General features: G+C 27.5%; 1 protein-coding gene across 1 annotated transcript; it reads right to left on the reverse strand.

Moving 5' to 3' along the window:
* Nucleotides 1–354: 354 nt before the first annotated feature.
* LOC126736776 (uncharacterized) lies at nucleotides 355–14,272 on the reverse strand. Its single transcript, XM_050441307.1, has 8 exons — nucleotides 14,006–14,272; nucleotides 7,428–7,559; nucleotides 7,246–7,372; nucleotides 7,034–7,191; nucleotides 1,180–1,392; nucleotides 958–1,120; nucleotides 751–896; nucleotides 355–497 (listed from the first exon to the last, which is right to left on the reverse strand). Exons 1-8 carry the CDS (start codon nucleotides 14,106–14,108, stop codon nucleotides 355–357), a joined length of 1,185 nt encoding a protein of 394 aa, XP_050297264.1. The 5' UTR covers nucleotides 14,109–14,272.
* Between the last annotated feature and the right edge of the window lie 4,288 nt (nucleotides 14,273–18,560).

An 18,560-nucleotide genomic window follows, 5' to 3' on the forward strand; every position in this document is an offset into this window, starting at 1 on the left:
AACCATGTCTCCGAAACACCAATCATATCATGGTTGGTTTTAGGGCGTCCACATTAAATCTTGAGTTACTTATTTTATTGGGTCAACACGTCACTTTAAATCTTCACACACACACACACTCGTACCGAACAAAAAAAAAAGCATTCGAGCATCAATTAAATCGATTCGACTGCTGTTTCCAAGCTGCCAGTCATACAAAAAGACGTTGATGAATCACCTCTCACTTGAACTGGAACATGGATCCCTTTGCCCTATCGAACTGGCACCAATTTGCTTTTGCCTTCGTATAAAATCGATTTTCGCCTCTCGGAGAGGGTGAGAAAAACCACAATTTCTTTCTTAAAATTAATTTTATTAAAAATTGTTATTTAACGGGCAACTATTGGCCGCTTGTAGTTCGTAATTCAGTACGAAACCTCGATTTTCTAATGTGGGGGCGACGTACTGCGAGGTGTCCATCGACTTGAAGTTGACGTAAAGCGGTCCAGGAACCAGACCTGCAATATTAAAAAGGTATTTTAACAATTCTACAAAATGTGTAAATGGCATTAAAAGCATTGTATAATTCAGCTGTGCATAGTGAAAATGGTTTTTATAGACTGTCGTTTACTTGTTATTATGCAAATAAAGACGTGTTGATGTGCCTACATTGCTTAAAAGCATCAAATAAATAGCTGTTGTTATATACCTTATCCAAATTAAATCCTAAAATATTACATAAAATAACACTTTTAGTGCCTGTATACTTACTATAAAATGGTTGATCAGTTCCAGAACAAACTGTACCAGCGCCGGCGCTACTTAAACTGGTCTCTGAAAAGTATTCCGGAATAAAGAGGTAGTGATAGCATATATCCTTGTCGCTCCTCAGGACGTTAAAGTAAGTAGGCGTAAACCTTAAAAAAATAATAAAATTTACCTTCTGTATGTTTTTTTGTTTGTTTTCTAGTTACTTACTTGATCCCACAAACGTTATTGGGCCTTTTAAAGGCAATACTATAATGCTCCAAGTAAGGATAACTGGTGGCCTCCTCACTTTTAAGGGGCGCGGTCGTATCCAAACCAAACGATCTGATCTCGCCGTGTGTTTCGGTGTAGTATTGTATCGCACCCTGAGGAGCTACAATAATTTTTGTCTTATAAATTTTCAGCTATATTCAAGTAAATACTACTCCTCACCTAACGCGCTAAAATCTTCATTAACATGCTCGATTTCGGCATATTTGGAAAAATCGAACTTATGTCTCTTCACGGGACATTCCAGTTGGGTAAACTTGATTTTCCAAGTGGGTTTCGGTAGGTTCTTGTAATCCTCACTCAAACGATTCGCGATGCTTATGTCGAGACTTACTGTGCTGCGTGGTTCAGTGGGGGTGTTTAAATGAATATACACTGGAAAATTAAGGGTTTGTTGTTAAAAATAAAAATAGTGGGGTAAAGAAATGATTTTTAAATTATAAGAGCATTTAGTTTTAGATCTCACTGAATTCGTTGCTTTCCTTGGAAAAAATGGGCATTCTGTGTATGTTTTTGGCTGTATAATTTTTTTTATTAATATCAAAAAAATTTCGATTTTTGACATTTTTTTAATGTTTAACAATTAAAAAGATCAAAAATATAAAAAAACGATAAAATTACAGAGAAAGCGCCAATAGTTTTCCTGTAATCCGTTGTCGAAGTTAAGGATTTTTCGTTTGCTGCTATACATCTTAAGATGTACCTATTCTTGTCTTGTCACAATTTTTTCCTTCAAATTGACTTGATACACTTGATTTGAGCAAAATGACGGTAATGAAGGCATTTTTTCTCTTTTGCAAAAAGCGATTGAATTCCTGGAAAAATTTGTTGGTTTTTTTTTTCCAGAAACTTGATATACTCGCGTTTTTTAGATATTGTAGAAGTACCTCAAAAATCTGGAAAAAAAGCTAACACGTTTTTGTTCCAACAGACATAAAAAAATTATAAAATAATATTTGATAAATTATTGAGATTGGAGACTGCAGAAATACCTGGAAATAATTAATTTTTCCCTTACAGGAAGGGAGATTTAATAATAAAAATAATAATTTTTAAATATTTTTTTACGTCTTCCAGGCAGTTGACATATTTCAGTTTTTTTAGGCAAAATTAAATTCAGTTCCAGGCAGTTGAATATATTTTATACATTAACTGCCTGGAATAGTATAATTCAAGCTTTCCAGAATTTATTCAATTATGGTGGTGTATTATTTGCCCGCTAAAATTAGTAATTTTTGAGTAAAGTAAATTATGATTTTAATGCTTGAGGAACCATTTAAGTGCCTGCAAAAGACGCTTTAATGCCTAGAAAATATTGTTTTTCCCTTCTAGTTTATAAAATTAATACCTGCAAAGCTGCGCAAATATACAAAAAATCCCACCTATAGGGATAAACATTTTTTTAAATTTAAAATATTTGAGCTTTTTTCAGGCAAAATTAAATGAAAGGAAAAAAGAGACGATACTCGTATATTTTATACATCAACTGCCTGGAATAATGCAATTGAAATTTTCCAGCCTGAAATGAAATAAATTAGGACTTTTCCAGGCAGTTAATTGTTAAGTATTTTTGACCTGACAAATGAGTAAATGTGTATTAAAAAAAATGCTTTAAAGCACCTTGAAGTGCCTGAAATACTGTTTAAGCAAAAAAAAAAAAGAAAATTAAAAAGTAAAGAAAAATCGCTGTTTTTAGGGAGAGAAACACAAAAAGGAATTCTTCCAGGCAGTTGAAATATTCGAGTTTTTTCCAGGCAAAATTAAATGCAGTTCCAGGCAGTTGAATTTGTTTTTTACATAAATTAGCTAATTTCAAAATTAATGTTTTTTTACCTAAAATTTAGGTGTTTCAGGCAATTATTGGTAATTATTGACTATTTTTTTCTCTTAAATGTTTGAAAAATCGTTTCAGTGACTGCAAAAACTGTTTGTTTATTAGAGAAGCTTTTAATACTTGAAAAAAATATTTTTGCCTTCTAGGCCAAATATCGAAAAAAAAAATTTAAATGCCTGAAAATGCTTAGTTTTTTCTTGAAGGTTTTTCAGGCAAAATTAAAAGGAGTTCCAGCCACTTGAGTTTATTTCATAAAAAAACTACTTTAAACAACAAATTGAAATTATCAGCTAATGATTAAAATGCCTGAAAAGGACGTTTAGATGTCTGGAAAAAAGTGTTTTTTTGTCTCCCAGGCAGAAAAAAATGAGAAAATTAATTTTTTTTAGACCTGAAAAAGTGCTCCAATATTTTTAAAAAATTCGTTATTTTAGGTTGTTCCAAGCAGTTGAGACATTCGTGTTTTTTTCCAGTAACATTAAAAGGAGTTCCAGGCAGTTGAATATGTTTCATTCATAGACTGCCTAGAATAACACAATTAAATATTGTTATCCAGCCTTAAATTTATTAAATTGAATGTTTTTCTGGCAGTTAATTATTAGGTATCTTTGGCCTGATAAATGAGTAAATATGTATTAAAAAAAATGCTTTAAAGCACCTTGAAGTGCCTGAAAAACTGTTTCAGAAAAAAAAAAGAAAAGTAAAGAAAAATCGCTTTTTTTAGGGAGAGGAACAAAAAAAAAATCTTCCAGGCAGTTGAAATATTTGAATTTTTTCCAGGCAAAATTAAATGCAGTTCCAGGCAGTGGAATTTGTTTTTTACATAAGTTGCCTAGAATTTTAAAATTAAATTTGTTCAACCTAAAATTTAAGCGTTTCAGGCAATTAATGTTAATTATTGATTATTTGTGTTATAAAGTGCCTGAAAAAGACGTTTAGATGTCTGGAAAGATATGAGAAAATTTTTTTTTTAAACCTAAAAAAGTGCTAAAATATTTTGGAAAAAATTCTTCTTTTTAGGTTGTTGAAATACTCGTGTTTTTTTTTTTTTGTAACATTAAAAGAAGTTCCAGGCAGTTAAATATGTTTTATTCATAGACTGCCTAGAATAATACAATTAAATAATGTTTCCCAGCCTAAAATTTATTGAATTTTCAGGCAGTTAAAGTCAATTATTTAGTATTTTTTACTAGGGCAAATCAGCGAATATTTAATAAAAAAAATGCATTTCAAAGACTTTTAAATTACTTTAAACCTGTTTAAGTACCTGGACAAGGCGTTTTAATACATGGATTTTTTAAAATTTTTGTCTTCCTGATATTTTAAAAAAACCCCTTTTTTTTTAAACAACGAAAAAAATGATTTTTTCCAGGCATTTGGTATTCAACACTGTGGTAACACAACAGTAAATTTTCAGTTAAATTTTTTTTTTTAAGGCATTAAAAAATGCCTGAAAAATCATTACTAATTAAGCTTTTTTAGAATTCATAAATTCTAGGCTCTATAGTATAATTGAAATATAATAAAATAATTGGTTTTTCAGGCACTTGTAAGTATTTGCTTACTCAACTGCCTTGAATAAGCCCAATTATTTTTTCTTTTAAAAAGGAGTTCCAGGCAGTTGAATATGTTTCATTCATAGACTGCCTAGAATAACACAATTAAATATTGTTATCCAGCCTTAAATTTATTAAATTGAATGTTTTTCTGGCAGTTAATTATTAGGTATCTTTGGCCTGATAAATGAGTAAATATGTATTAAAAAAAATGCTTTAAAGCACCTTGAAGTGCCTGAAAAACTGTTTCAGAAAAAAAAAAGAAAAGTAAAGAAAAATCGCTCTTTTTAGGGAGAGGAACAAAAAAAAATTCTTCCAGGCAGTTGAAATATTTGAGTTCTTTCCAGGCAAAATTAAATGCAGTTCCAGGCAGTGGAATTTGTTTTTTACATAAGTTGCCTAGAATTTTAAAATTAAATTTGTTCAACCTAAAATTTAAGCGTTTCAGGCAATTAATGTTAATTATTGATTATTTGTGTTATAAAGTGCCTGAAAAAGACGTTTAGATGTCTGGAAAGATATGAGAAAATTATTTTTTTTAAACCTAAAAATGTGCTAAAATATTTTGGAAAAAATTCTTCTTTTTAGGTTGTTGAAATACTCGTGTTTTTTTTTTAAGTAAGATTAAAAGGAGTTCCAGGCAGTTCAATATGTTTTATTTATAGACTGTCTAGAATAATACAATTAAATAATGTTTCCCAGCCTAAAATTTATTGAATTTTCAGGCAGTTAAAGTCAATTATTTAGTATTTTTTACTAGGACAAATCAGTGAATATTTAATTAAAAAAATGCGTTTGGAATATTTTTAAATTACTCTAAATCCGTTTAAGTGCTTGGACAAGGCGTTTTAATACATGGATTTTTTAAAATTTTTGTCTTCCTGATATTTTAAAAAAACCCCTTTTTTTTAAAACAACGAAAAAAATGATTTCTTCCAGGCATTTTCTTCCAGGTATTCAACACTGTGGTAACACAACAGTAAATTTCCGGTTAAATTTTTTTTTTAAGACATTAAAAAATGCCTGAAAAATCATTTCAGTGCTTAAACAAGACGTGTAAATGCCTGAAAATTTTATTACTAACCTACTAGTTAAGCTTTTTTAGAATTAAATTCTAGGCTATATAATATAATTGAAATATAATAAAATAATTGGTTTTTCAGGCACTTGTAAGTATTTGCTTACTCAACTGCCTTGAATAAGCCCAATTATTTTTTTCTTTAGCCTATAATATAAACATTTAATTTTTTTTAGGCATGCTATCTTAATTGTTTAGAAATGCATCAATATTAAATTTAAAATTCTCTTTTAAGTAACAGAACTGAAATAATATATATTTTTTGCAGCAGTTTTTAATTTCCTTTAAGTAGTGGCATGTGTTCAGCATATAAACTGCCTAAAATAATTAGGAGCCAATTGAAATATTTCCAGGCAGTTTATAGTCTATTTTCACTATTTTTGTTCCTTAACTAACTGAATTTAAAAAAAATGGTCATTTGTCATGGTCTTATCCTACATATCTAGATAGAAACGTGACCTATTGAACAAATGTACACAATTTAAGTGTAAGAAATATTGACTCTTTCATAATAAAGAACTTAAAAAAAAGTAATTTTCGTACGTAATAGTTCTTTTTATAAATAAATTTAAAATATTAGACTGCGATGTCCGAGGACGCATTTAAAGAAAAATTTAAGCGGTATTTGTTCAACGCATACATTTACTCCTTCTAAATTACGTGTAAATACTAAAAAAAATTAAAGTTTTAGAATTTAAAATAGATATTATAGTTTAACCTTCTTCTCTGTTTTTCCTATTACATTTCTCTTTTAGGTATATGTTTCTCTTAATTTTTTTGCCTACGATTTTTAATTTTAAGGCCTCATCCCATTGGTCACTTATTTCGATTACTGCTATGTATGTAGGGATAAATTTATTTTTATGTACAAAATAATATTGTTCAGGTTAATGACTATATTCTGAAATAACATAGTACTACTTACTATTGAAAAAAAGTAGTCTATTTTCTCAATGAGACCTACATAGATTCAATAATCTAAAGGGAACTACACAAAGTCTCGGTCTCAAAAGTATTTATTAATTCTAACAATAGATTACGCGTGTTTCGCTGTTATTTAGGGCATCATCAGACCTTAAAAATCGACAAACTACTAAGTGTGCGTGTATAATGTGACCATAAAGCATGTACTGTTTGTAGTTGATTTTTAAGGTCTGATGATGCTCTTAATTAGAGTGAAACAAGTGTAACCTATTGTTAGAATTAATAAATAGTTTTGAGAGCGAGACTTTGTGTAGTTCCCTTTAGATTACTACTTACTATTCACGGTCCGTGACCTCTCTTTGTATTTTTTTTGCTTCATGAGTGACCAATAAACGTTTTTACTACTATTATTATTATTATTTTCTATAAAAATATAATAGATATATTTTTGCCAGTAGTCTAACTGGATTCAAAAGAAGATGAATGTGACATTACTAAGAACGAACCCCTAGTTTGAAAATTCCTTAACAATGACATACACGTCGATCAGGACACAGAATTCTTAAACAAAAAAATGGACACAAAAACCTCGAAAATTGTCCTCGTATTTTTTTTACAACTTACAGTGTTGCCTAGTATTGTTTCCACACAAGACCGGAACTCCATACGTGTCCGGATCGATCTTTAGGGCGTCATTGACGCACTTGTAAATCGAAACGTCCGATTCGGTGGAGGATCGGGTCAATACGGCCGGCGCCAAGTAGAACTCTTCGAAATCCAGCCTAAAAATTAAAATATTAAATTTTTTAAATAAATTTTGAAAAAATTACACTTGCCTCACTTGGCATACGTTTTTACTTCTCAGTTTGATGGTGTATTTGCAATTAGTCACGGCGGTATTTAAGTTTTTCGATTCGAAATACGCCTGTTTCTTATCGGAGGTTTTGACGCAATCGGTGTCATCTGCAACAGGATTTTTTTTTAATTTTCAATTTTTTTTTGGAAAATGTCGACTTACACGAGCAGCATGTAAATAAAGGTCCGCATTTTCCAGAAGGAGTTCCCCCTGTTAAAAGACATCTTGGTTTGTCCATACAGGTGCCGTAGCGGTTGGTGTCTATTATGCATTGGGTGATTTTTTGATGTACAGCTAAAGTTGGGCAAAATGTTTGAAATGATTATTTAAAAAAGTTTTTTTTAGGACCTCTGAAATCCTCTGGTACTATTGGAAATGTTGTTTGAATGTGTTGAGATATGGAGCTTCAAAATTAGGGAAAGTTAAAGTTTTACATTTTTGTCAATCATTCTAGTTAAAAAAGTGGTTTTATTAGCTTAAAAAGGTCTGGATTTTTTTCCTTTCAGACAGGAAAAAATTAGAAAATTATGTTTTTTCAGGCAGCTGTTAAACAAGAAATTTGAGTAATTTTTTCCAGGCTTTTCACTATTTTACCTCGAAACTAAAGTCAGGTTTAAGTCATACCAGGCAGTTAAATCCATTAGCTCTGGCAAAAGGTTAAAACCTGGAAGTTTCGGAAAATTCATGGTGAATTTCTTCCAGATAGTTAAAATGATAATATATTTTACAGAAATGTTAAAAAAGATGCCTGGAAGAGTAACAAAGGCCTAGAAAAAAAATCAGCTTTTATCAATTTCATATTTCTAGGCATTAAAAAAAAGTAAAAGGGTAAATTATTTATTTTCTAGGCAAAAAAAAGAATTAAAAATTAACTTTAACTATTTGAAATTAACTTCATTTAATGCTAAGAAGAAAACTAAAAAATTAAGATCCTCTGGGGAATAAATATAATTTTTTAAATTCCTGAAATTTTTGTTTCCAGGCACTAAAGAAAAAAATAAGCACGATTTTTGTTTCTTTTGGATAAAAGATAGTTTCGGTTTTTTTCAGGCAATATTAAATAGTTAACGTAAATCTTTGATTACTTTCGATTTTTTTTTCTTCCTACCTAGAAATTTTTTTATTCCAGACATTTAACGAATATCTAGGCATTAAAAAACCGTGCCTAGAATAAATTATTTATTTTCTAAGCAAATTAAAAATTAACTATTTGATATTTGCTTATGAAAAAACCTGGAAAATTTCCTAATTAGGAATTATAAATAATTTTTTAAGAGTACTTTTTTTCCAAGCACTAAAAATAAAATTTAACTTGATTTTTTGTTTCTTCAAGGCAGTTGAATGTTTTCAGTTTTTTGCCAGGCAATATTAAACAGTTAATCATTCAGTAATAAGTTAATATACCGATAATTTGCCATTGTTTTTTAAATTTTGTGTCAGATATTAAATGTACTTGCAGGCAAAAATGTGTCAAGAGTACATTGTGCATTTCCTAAGTTTTTGCTTAAAAAATTAACTTTTACTATTTTAAAATAAAATTCATTTAATGTTGCTTGAAAAAAAATGAGAAAACTTCGATTTCTTAGATGCCTGAAATTTTTTTTTCCAGATATTAGAAACAAAGGCTAAAATTGATTTATTATTGTCCGATGGCAGTTGAATGTTTCCAGTTTTTTTTCAGGCAACAATAAGTAATTAAGGTAAAACTTTTTTTGGTTTATTTCGATTTAAAAAAAATATACTGCCTGAAAAAATGATTATTTTAGATATAAACGCATTTCTAGGCATTCAAAAAAAATTGCCTAGAGTAAATAATTCATATCCTAGGAAACCAAAAATAAAAAATTCACTTTAAATATCATTTAATATTGCCTGAAAAAAGCTTGAAAATTTTGATCCCCTAGAGGAATAAGGAAAAAATAATTTTTAAATGCCTGAAATTTTTTTTCCAGGCACTAAACCAGAAAATTAAACTAGATATTTTACGTCCTACAATAAATAGTTCAGGTAGAATTTTAATCATTTTTATGAGTAAAAAATAAATAATTTTTGACAGGCAACTTTTTTTTTAAATGCCTGAAATTTTTGTTTAAAAACAAGCAAATTAATAATTAATTTTTTTAAGCAGCCAAAATATTTACTTTTTATAGGCAACATTAGAATACCAACATAGAAAATAATTATTTGATCTTGGCAAAAAAAAATTTTCACTTATTCTAAGAGGTTAAAGAAGACAAAAATTACATGCCTGGAAAACATGCCTGGTTTTAAGTGCCTGGAAAAGTTGTCTGAATTGTTAATTCCTTTCGGGTACAAGAAAATGATTTTAAAATCCTGGAAAATTTTTTTAAAATTATATTTTTTATTTCTCCCAGGCAAACTAAATATATCGTAAACGTTAAATACCTTTTTCTAAAATGAATTTAGGAGTCTTTTTTACCTAAAAAAATTTTTTTTCCAGACATTAATCGTATTTTCAGGCATTAAAAAATATGTCTAGGACAACAAAAAACAAACTTTAACTATTAAAAAAATTAATGCATTTAATGTTACCGCATAAAACCTTATAATAAAAATTTTAACAAAGAAAATAAAAAAATATTTCTTGCCTGAAAAAATATTTTTGATTCTTTTAAGGTGGTTTAAGGAATTTTTCAGGCAACTTTATAGGCAAAATGCCTGTTTATTAAAGAAAATAAGAAACCGTTTACCATTTTCTTAAAATTATTTTGCCTCAAAAGAACAATTTTTCATTTACTTCAGACTATTAAAGCAAAAGAAATACATGCTAGATACAAAAAAACTGACTTAAGTGCTTGGAAAAAACGTTTAAAAAACAGATCTTTGCTCTTCAGGTAGAAAAAAAATTCCAGGCAATTAATAAATAGATAATTTAAATGCCTGATAATTTAAATCGTTTAAGTGCCTAGAAAAACCTTTTAAATGCCTGGAAGTATTATTTTACTTTTTAAGGCGAAAGAAAAAAAACATTATTTTTTAGATGCCTGAAAACAATTAGTTCTTCTTTTCCAGAAAATAATTTATCATTAATTTTTTATTTGACAGTTGATTATAATTTGTATCTCAGTTGCCTGGAATAAGAGTTTTCACTTTGAAACTTTTTAAATTGTAGGATAACCATGTTGAATAAGAAACATAAGGTTTTCCTGCCTAAGACGTTTTAATAGAGATTTTTCCCAGATATTTTTCAAAAGTTTCATTCATTTTTCAGATAAAAAGTGACTAAGCTATTTAATATTCTGGAAAAACTGCTTGAAAGAGAAAAATAAAAGGTTTTTTTAGGCAGTTTAAAAATATGAAGTGTGATTTTCCAAGTAGTACCCAAAATAATTCAATTGTTTTTTCCAGACTAATTTAATTCTCTAACCGCCTGGAACAAATAAAGTTATGTTTTTCCAGACAACTCAGTCATTATTTCAAATTTTCCAGCCAATTTTTACTTTTTTCTAGGCACTTATTAGTTATTTATTACACCTTATTGGCAGTTGAATATAATTTGCTCAACTTAACTGTGTGGAATTTATGGTCTCTAATCTATAACTCGTGGTCATTTTTTAAAATTTATCCGCAGTTAAATTGATTTTGGTCTTCAACTGCCTGGAATAAGTGAATTTAATTTTTTCAAGCTTTCTACACTTCATGAAACTTTGTTCTTCATTGCCCGAAATTATTTAAATAATTATGTGTTTTTCAGGCAAATGCAAAAATTTTTAAAAAAATTGTTTTGTGTGAAAATATGTTTTTTTATTTCAGGCATTAAAAAGAAAATTGTTTATTGTCTCAAAGCGCTTGAAATTTTCCAAGCAACATTAAATAGTTACACTAACATTCTGATTATTTTCCATTTATTTTACTGCCTGGAAAAATGTTTATTTCAGAAATTTAACGTATTTTTGGACAACCTTTTTTCAAGGCAAACTTATTTTATATGATTGAAATTTCAGGCAGTAAACCAAATTTAAAAAAAGTTTATTGGTGGCTTCAGATAAAAGGTTGAAACTTTCTAGTTTTTTTCCAGGCAACAGTAAAAAAATTCACGTTAGTATTTCGATTATTTTCCATTGTTTTTAAATTTTTTTTTCTGTCCGGAAAAATGGGATATCCAGACATTAAATGCGTATCCAGGCACTAAAAAAATGTGTCTAAAAATCGTTTATATTTTAGGCAAAAAATTAATTTAACTATTTAAAATTAAACTCATTTAATTTTACCCGAAAAAAAAATTGGAAATCGTCGATCCCCTTACCCCCCCTGTAGGTACTAAAATATTAATTTTTTACATTATTTATATCGTTTTCCAGGCATTAATAAATAATATCTTATTACTTCAAGGCGGTTAAAATTTTCCAGTTTTTTCCAGGCAACATTAAATAGTTAAGGTAACTTTTCGATTATTTTTTATTTCTTTTTCGCTGCCTGAAAAGGTGTTACAAGAAAAAACTTTAACAATTGGAAATAAAATTAATTAAATATTGCTTGAAAAAAAAACTGTAGGTACTAAAAAATAATTTTTTAAATGCCTGGAATTTTTTTTTTCAAACACTAAAGAAAAAAATTTAATTTCTTGTTTTTTCAAGGCAGTTGAATATTTTCACTTTTTTCCAGGCAATATTGCATTGTTTACAAGGTAAAATTTTAATTATAAACTTAATGCCTGAAAAATAAAAAAAAATTTCTAGGCACACCATTTCTTTAAATGCCTGAAATTTCGTCTGTCAGGCATAAAAAAATAAATTCAAAACAAAAGGGGCTTTTGATTACCTCAGGTAGACAGTTGAAATTTCCCAGGCAACATTTAATTTTTAAGGTAATTCTGTGATTATTTTCCATTTTTTTTATTTTTCACTGGCTGGCAAAATTTTTAATCCAGATATTAACACATTTCCAGGCATTCAAAAAAGGATAAATAATTTATTTTGTAGGCAAAAATAAATAAAAAATTAACTTTACTTATTTAGAATTAATTAATTAAATGTTGCTTGAAAAAATTGGAATTTTTTTTTTGCGACTAAAATATTCCAGTTTATTTTAAAGCAACATTAATTAATTGAGGTAGTCTCTTAATTATTTTTCTATTTTTTTTATAGTAAATTATTTATTTCCTAGGAAAAAAATAATTAATTTTTTTTTTCACTTTCAAAGCCTGAAAAAAAACTGGAAAAATTTTGATTTCTTGAAAGTATAAATAATTTTTTAAATTGCCTGGAAAAAACTCTTTTTTTCAAATTTAACTTGATTTATTGTTTTCTCAAGGGAATTAAACATTGGACATATTAATATTATTTTTTTTAAATGGAAAACATCTTTTTCCAGGCACTAAAGAAAAAAAAATTCCACTTTTTTTCAGGCTATTTAATAATAGTCAAAGTAAAACTTTTTTTTGCCTAGAAAATAAACATTTTTTCCAGGCATTAAAAAAATGTGCCTAGAAGAAATAATTTATTTTCTAAAAAAATTAAGATATGTCATAATTTTTTTCAAAGAACTATTATAGTTAAGGTACATTTGTGGTAATTTTTTTGCCTAGAAAATTCTTTTTCCAGGTATTAACGTATTTCTAGGCATAGGAAAAATTATTAATCTTTTGTCCAATTAAAGCAAAAGAAAATAACTTTATTATTTAAAATTAAAAGCATTTAAATTTGCCTGAAAAAAGTCATCCAGAGGAAATTAAAAAAATTTAAAATGCCTGGAAAAACTATTTTTTATTTTTTTCTAAATAGTTGAAATTTTCTAATTGGTTTCAGGCAATAATAAATAGCTTTACAACAAGCAAACTATATTTTTGTCTAAAAAGTATATAATTTTTTATAGTCAAGTTTCTAGGAAAATGCCTGTAATATAAAAAAATGCCTGTTATAGTATATATTTTTTTCAGGCATTTGAAAAATATTTTTTGACTAGGCAAAAAAATAACTATTTTTCTTTATTTTATTCGATTTTTAATATTTCTCAGGTAATTAAATATATCATGTTAATACCTGTAAAAAACCATTTAAATGCCTAAAAACAATAAGTTTTTTCTTCTAAAAAAATTAAAATATTTTTTTAATTTTTTCCAGGCAGATGAAATATTTCAGTTTTTTCAGGCAACATTAAATGCAATTATAAATAATTGATTAAAATTTCTTCATCAGCTGCCTGGAATAAGACTTTTAAAATTGTAGATTTTTTAGACAATTACCTTAAATAAGAAGCCTGAGGTTTTCAATCCTGAAATTTTTTTCCAAGCACTTTTTAAAAGTCTCATTCAATTTTCAGGCAATATTTTGTGAATAACTTATATTGTTTATAGAAATGTGCACAGAATATTTAGCTTATTAACTGTCTAGAAAAAAATATTATTTAGCTATTATTTCAGCTTTTTCTAGGCAGTTTATAATCAATTTTATTTTCTCCAGATCTTCATTGGTCATTTTATTATCGTCTTATGAATATAATTTATTCACCTCAACTGTGTGAAATTTTTAGACAACTTATGGCCCTAATTTTTTTATTCAAGTCTTCAACTGCCTGGAATAATTTAATTTAATTTTTTTAGACTTTTTATAGACAGTTCTTACGTTCATTATACACTTGATTAAATGGTGCTCTGCATTGCCTGGAATTATTTAATTTATTTATTTCAGAGAGTTTAAAAAAAAGTGCCTGAAATAATTAGATTTCTATTCTTTCCTTCTTATGCTGAGGAAATGAGATAAAATACATTTTCTACTTACGTAAGTGCCATAATAAAGCAAAAGGATCCTCCACATCGGTTAAATCAAAAAACCCCGCACGAACAAAAGAAAAACTAACGAAAAACACGAAAAAACTAAACATGTTTAGTCAAAAAACAACATAATTCAACTTAGAGCAATGTACCAAGGTCCCAACCTTATATACACTTTTAAGCACATAATTATTTACTTAACAGTATATATTGTTTTCTACACTTAAGCTTTTAGGCAAATTTCAACTTCAACTTGGGATTCTTAACGGTTCTTCGTATCTCAGTCAACAGTCGTTCATCTCGTATTACATTGAGTCAATATGACTTGACAATGGTCCCTAAATGGTTTTATTGTTTACTTTTAGAAGAATTTAATCTGAGAAACCGTAAACAGGTATATACAGAGGGTCGGTTAATTTAAATGCCTAAGTGCCAATGTAAACGTGACGATGGGGCGAAATAGTGTTTGAACTAATTAGGGAGTTAAGAAGACAAATAAGGTTGTTGGGTTTATTACACGGAAATATAGCGAGAAAATATTAACTTGAAAGGGTCTTAAAAAAATCAATTTTTCAAGGTACTTTGATATTATTCTTTAAGTTTCACTTTTTTTGAGAAAACTTAATGGATTTTGAGGGCTTTAAACGAGTAAATTTAGTTGAAAAAAAATATTAAATTGCTTAAAAAGATTAATTAACTACATAGAAGAAATACGCCTTTTCTACTGCCTGAATTTTTTCCAGGGACGTAAAATAATTAAAAAAAATTGTTTTATGTTACCTTTAAAAAATAATTAATTTATTGCTTGAATGAAGAAAAAACAATTTTTTCCAGAAACTTTAAGATGAGCTTCTAAATGTTTTTTAAGTTCCAAATTTTTTTTTTTTTTGACGTAAATCAAGCTTTTGGAAAATTTTAAATTATAGGAATCCTAGAAATTTTTAAAAATAATAAATATAGATTTTTTACAGCAGTAAGAAAAAAAATCAAATTGTTCCAGACACTAGAAGTCATTTTTGAAAATACGAACAATTTTACTACCTAGAAGTAAAAAGGAACAATTTTTTCAGGCACTTAAAACTAATTTACCAAAAGAGTTTAATTTAAGGAAAAAATCAAAATTAAATTATTAGAAATTTAGGGGAATTAAAAAAAAATATTTAAAAGTTACTTGAAATACTTATATAGAAAAATTATTCATATGCTTAGAAGGAATACAGAATTTAAAATCGATATATTAAAAAAAAAGTCTTAAAAATTAGGAAACCGTAAGAAAAAAAAACAATGTTTCAGGCAAAATGCAAACATTTTTCAAACTCAAGAAAAGACAAAATAAAGGAAAAACAATTTTTTTTCCAGCCACTTAAGAACTCACATTTATTTTGAATATTTTGTTAAAAAATGATACAAAAACATTCTTTTAATCACTTTAGAATAATTTTTAGAAACCAGAAAACCCATTTAATTTTAATTTTTCAAAAAGAAAAAAAACAAATTTTCAGGCACTAAAAAATATTTAATCAAAGTTCCTGGAAGAAATCTATTATTATGAATTATTTCTTTAAGAATTCCTGGAATAAAAATAAGATGTGCTTAATCCAGGCATTTGAAAGAAATTGATGTTGCCTGAGCAAAAAATTATTTTGTCTTGTCACTGCCTTAAAAACAAAGAGAAATTCTGGATTTTTAAGTGTTTCAAAGATATTTTCTAAAAAAATCAGACACTTTGAGGCACTTTTAAAATCAATTTTTCAGTCAAAAAACTGATTGAAAAAACCAAATTTTCAGGCACTAAAAATTTTTTAATTAATCATGTTGTCTGAAAAAAAATATTTAATCGAATGAATAAAATTAGGCATTGTTTTAAGTTCCTGGAAGAAATATATTTTTTAAAGAATTTCCTGGAATAAAAATAAGATATGCTTATTCCAGGCATTTGAAAAAAATTGATGTTGCCTGAGCAAAAAATTAATTTTGTCTTGTCACTGCCTTAAAAAAAAAAAAAAAGAGAAATTCTGGATTATTGAGTGTTTCAAAGATATTTTCTAAAAAAATCAGACACCTAGAGGCACTTTTTTTTAAAGCCAACTTTTCAGGCAAAAAACTAATTACAAAAACAACAGAATTAAAAATCAAGAGGTGCGTTAATTTAATTTGCATTTTCCCTTGCAGAGATTTAAAAAAATCAATAGAGGCATTCAAAAATATGGAGTTTGTGATGTTGCCTGAAAAATCTTCAATTGCCTGGATTAAAATCAGGGATTTTTTAAATGCCTCAGAGAACTAAAAAAAAAACTTTAGCAGTCCCTGGAATAAGGAAAAACATTTTTTTCCAGGCACTTAACAACTCATAATTTTTTTTTTATCATTTTGTTAAAAAAATAAGCAAAAACATTTTTTTAATCACTTTAGAATAATTTATAGGAACCAGAAAACATAAAAAGCCTTTTCATTTTCGGAAAGGAAAAAAAAACAAATTTTCAGGCACTAAAAATTTTTTTATTTATCATGTTATCAGAAATTGATGTTGCCTGAGCCAAAAATTAATTTTGTCACTGCCTTAAAAAAAAAAAGGTATTTTGAATTTTTGAGTGTTTCAAAGAGACACTTTTTTTTAAAACCAATTTTTTAGGCAAAAACCCAATTAGAAAAACAACAGACTACATTAATAGAAGAATTCAAAAATATTAAATCTGTCATGTTGCCTAAAAACTCTTTAATTGTCTGGAATAAAATCAGGGCTTATTTCAAGTGCACGGAAGAAATTTAAAAAAACTCTAGCAGTCCCTGGAATAAGGAAAAAACATCTTTATTCCAGACAATTTAAAGAAATTGATGTTGCCTGAAAAGGGAATTTTTATATAATTACTGCCTAAAAGGGAAGAAAATTTTTTTAGTGCCTGGAATCAAGTATTTAAAAAATCAGACACTTAGAGGCACTTTTTTAAAACCACATTTTCAGGCAAAAATTAATTACAAAAACAACAGAATTAAAAATCAAGAGGTGCGTTAATTTAATTTGCATTTTCCTTTGCAGAGACTTAAAAAAATCAACAGAGGCATTCAAAAATATTGAGTTTGTGATGTTGCCTGAAAAATCTTCAATTGCCTGGATTAAAATCAGGGATTTTTTAAATGCCTCAGAGAAATAAAAAAAAAACTCTAACAGTCCCTGGAATAAGGAAAAACATTTTTTTTCCAGGCACTTAACAACTTACAATTTATTTTTTTTAACATTTTGTTAAAAAAGGAAACAAAAACATTTTTTTAAACACTTTAGAATAATTTTTAGGAACCACAAAACATAAAAAGCCTTTTCATTTTCAGAAAGGAAAAAAAACAAATTTTCAGGCACTAAAATTTTTTTTATTTATCATGTTGCGTAAAAAACATTTAATCGAATGAAAAAAATCAGGCATGATTTTAAATTCTTGGAAGAAATATATTTTTTTAAAGAATTTCCTGGAATAAAAATAAGATATGCTTATTCCAGGCAATTGAAAGAAATTGATGTTGCCTGAGGCAAAAATTAATTTTGTCACTGCCTAAAAAAAAAAGAGGAATTTTAAATTTTTAAGTGTTTCAAAGAGAAACTTAGAGGCATTTTTTTAATACCAATTTTTCAGGCAAAAAACTAATTACAAAAGTTAGAATTAAAAATCAAGAGGTGCGTTAATTTAATTTGCATTTTCATTGCAGAGATTTAAAAATAATTAACAGAAGAATTAAAAAATATCAAATCTGTCCTGTTGCCTAAAAAATCTTTAATTGCCTGGAATAAAATCGGGGATTTTTTCAAGTGCCTGGAAGAAATTAAAAAAAAATTCTAGCAGTCCCTGGAATAAAAAAAAACATCTTTATTCCAGACAATTTAAAGAAATTGATGTTGCCTGAAAAAGGAATTAATATAATTACTGCCTAAAAAGGCAGAACATTTTTTTAGTGCCTGGAATCAAGTGTTTAAAAAATCAGGCATTTTTTCAGACAAAAATCCTTTTATTGCCTTAGTCTAGAGTTTTCGTCTATCAGCCCGAATAAAAGTTGTAAAACCCCGATTTTTTAGGCATTTTTTAACGAACTAGATTTCAGGCAAAAATAATAAAAACGCTATTTTAAGGGTCAAAAATTTTTTAAAGCCTAAAAACAATAATTTCTTTAACTGTCCGCAATGCAAAGAAAAGACAGAACTGCCTAGAATTTAGTGCCTGGAAGTAAAAAGGAAGTTTTTTTCGAAGACTAAAGCCTAAAAATAAAATTAATGAATATAAGTGCCTGGAAGGAAACTATATTTAATTCTAGAAAACTACTTATAAACTCCTTATGGGCAGAAGTCTAAAAGAATTAAAAAATCATACCTCTGGAAGAAAACACATACAAAGTCCTTTAAGGGAAAACTAGAAAATTGTTTTTAACTTAAAATACATTTGTATTTCCTAACAAAACTGGAAAGAAAAAACTTTCAGGCATTTAAAAAATTATTGATGTTGCCTGGAAAAGAGATCCAGGAATTCTATCACTGTTTAAATGGAAAAAATGCGGCAAAAATGGTTTATGCATTTTTT

Source organism: Anthonomus grandis, chromosome 5 (assembly GCF_022605725.1).
Source record: "Anthonomus grandis grandis chromosome 5, icAntGran1.3, whole genome shotgun sequence".
Lineage (NCBI taxonomy): Eukaryota > Metazoa > Arthropoda > Insecta > Coleoptera > Curculionidae > Anthonomus > Anthonomus grandis.

Coding starts and splice junctions, on each gene's coding strand:
- LOC126736776 (XM_050441307.1), bottom strand. CDS start 14,108: ATGTTTAGTTTTTTCGTGTTTTTCGTTAGTTTTTCTTTTGTTCGTGCG. Junction 7,560..14,005: donor TGCTTTATTATGGCACTTAC/GTAAGTAGAAAA, acceptor GCCCAACTTTAG/CTGTACATCAAAAAATCACC. Junction 498..750: donor AACTGATCAACCATTTTATA/GTAAGTATACAG, acceptor TTAATATTGCAG/GTCTGGTTCCTGGACCGCTT.